Source organism: Buceros rhinoceros, unplaced genomic scaffold, assembly GCF_000710305.1.
Source record: "Buceros rhinoceros silvestris isolate BGI_N320 unplaced genomic scaffold, ASM71030v1 scaffold3883, whole genome shotgun sequence".
NCBI lineage: Eukaryota > Metazoa > Chordata > Aves > Bucerotiformes > Bucerotidae > Buceros > Buceros rhinoceros.
Genome location: NW_010401671.1, coordinates 322 through 1,492, shown reverse-complemented (window position 1 = coordinate 1,492; position 1,171 = coordinate 322). Strand labels below are relative to the sequence as shown.

The 1,171-nt window shown below is 41.5% G+C and overlaps 1 protein-coding gene across 1 annotated transcript in view; it reads left to right on the top strand.

The window, feature by feature from the left end:
• Nucleotides 1–840, top strand: part of PKD1L2 (polycystic kidney disease 1-like 2) — a gene marked incomplete at its 3' end in the record, with an annotated part of 33,345 nt that extends 32,505 nt beyond the window's left edge. Inside the window, exons 35-36 of the mRNA XM_010132346.1 lie at nt 1–214; nt 707–840. Of these exons, the coding sequence (XP_010130648.1) occupies nt 1–214; nt 707–840 (348 nt within the window). The remainder of the gene's footprint in view (nt 215–706) is intronic.
• Nucleotides 841–1,171: the final 331 nt, after the last annotated feature.

Sequence of the window (1,171 nt, the reverse complement as noted above, 5' to 3'; positions counted from 1 at the left end):
GCCATGCTCCATATACCCTGCATTCAGAAGATACATCAGATTACGGGGAACACTGGAATACTTCAGGCTTTGATAATTCTTCTGACTTGAGCTCCGCATGGCAGTATCAGAGTCAGTCCAAACTGAGGGGGCAGCCCAGCTGGGGCAAACTTGCCATCTACAGGGGAGGGGGATACGTGATTCACCTGGGAACTGATCCTAAGAATGCCTCCAGGTACCACTTGTGTTCTTGTAAATTATTGGTGTATCCATCGTGGCATCAGTGATGCTCTTTCCTCTACCCTGATGAAGATTCATTTCAGATTGCACCCTGAGTTCTCCTGCTGTGTATTGTGTGAATATTGTCACAATTACTGTCATGCCATTATTGTAGTTTATGTTCCTATCATCTTGCTCCATCTGAGGTACCAACCAAAATTATAACATTTTTCTCCTAACGTATATGAAGAAAATGATCAGATACCTGAGGCATCTCAGGTTTAGCACTGGCCAATATCTGGTACCTGCTTCTCCAGAGGAGCCAAAAAGAAACTTCCCACCTAGACTAATATTCCCTATCCCCAGACTCGACAGACCAGATGTCCTCTTGAACATCTTACCTCTGGTTTACTCTTTCTCTACGATAATATCGAAACACTCCTGTTCTCCATGAGATACATCTCTTTCCTGTATGAGTTAGATCACTGGCTATACGTTTTTTTGACAGAATTCTCCAGTACCTTTTCAAGAATGTCTGGCTAGATACCTTCACAAGAGCAGTGTTTGTTGAATTTACAGTCTACAATGCCAACGTGAACCTGTTCTGCATTGTAAGCCTGATGTTTGAAACGAATGCTTTAGGTGAGAGCCCTTTTTAAGTTATGCACTTCTGAAGACAGCAAGCAATGTGCCTGCAGAGCGCAGATTTACACACTGTCAATGTTTACCTAGTTCTTTAGTCACTAAACAGAAGTGTTTTAATAAATCTAATCATGACAGAGTCAATGCAAGATTTATAAACCATTTAGGAAAAATGCAGCATCCCAGAAATACGGACCATAACAGAGTACACTATGTTTGCTTATGCTGTGGTCATCTGCTGATACAGGAAACACGGTACTGAACCTTAACCTCCAGAATTCACAACACAGGAACAAGAAAAATTATGTTTACTAATCATTTCAGCTAATCG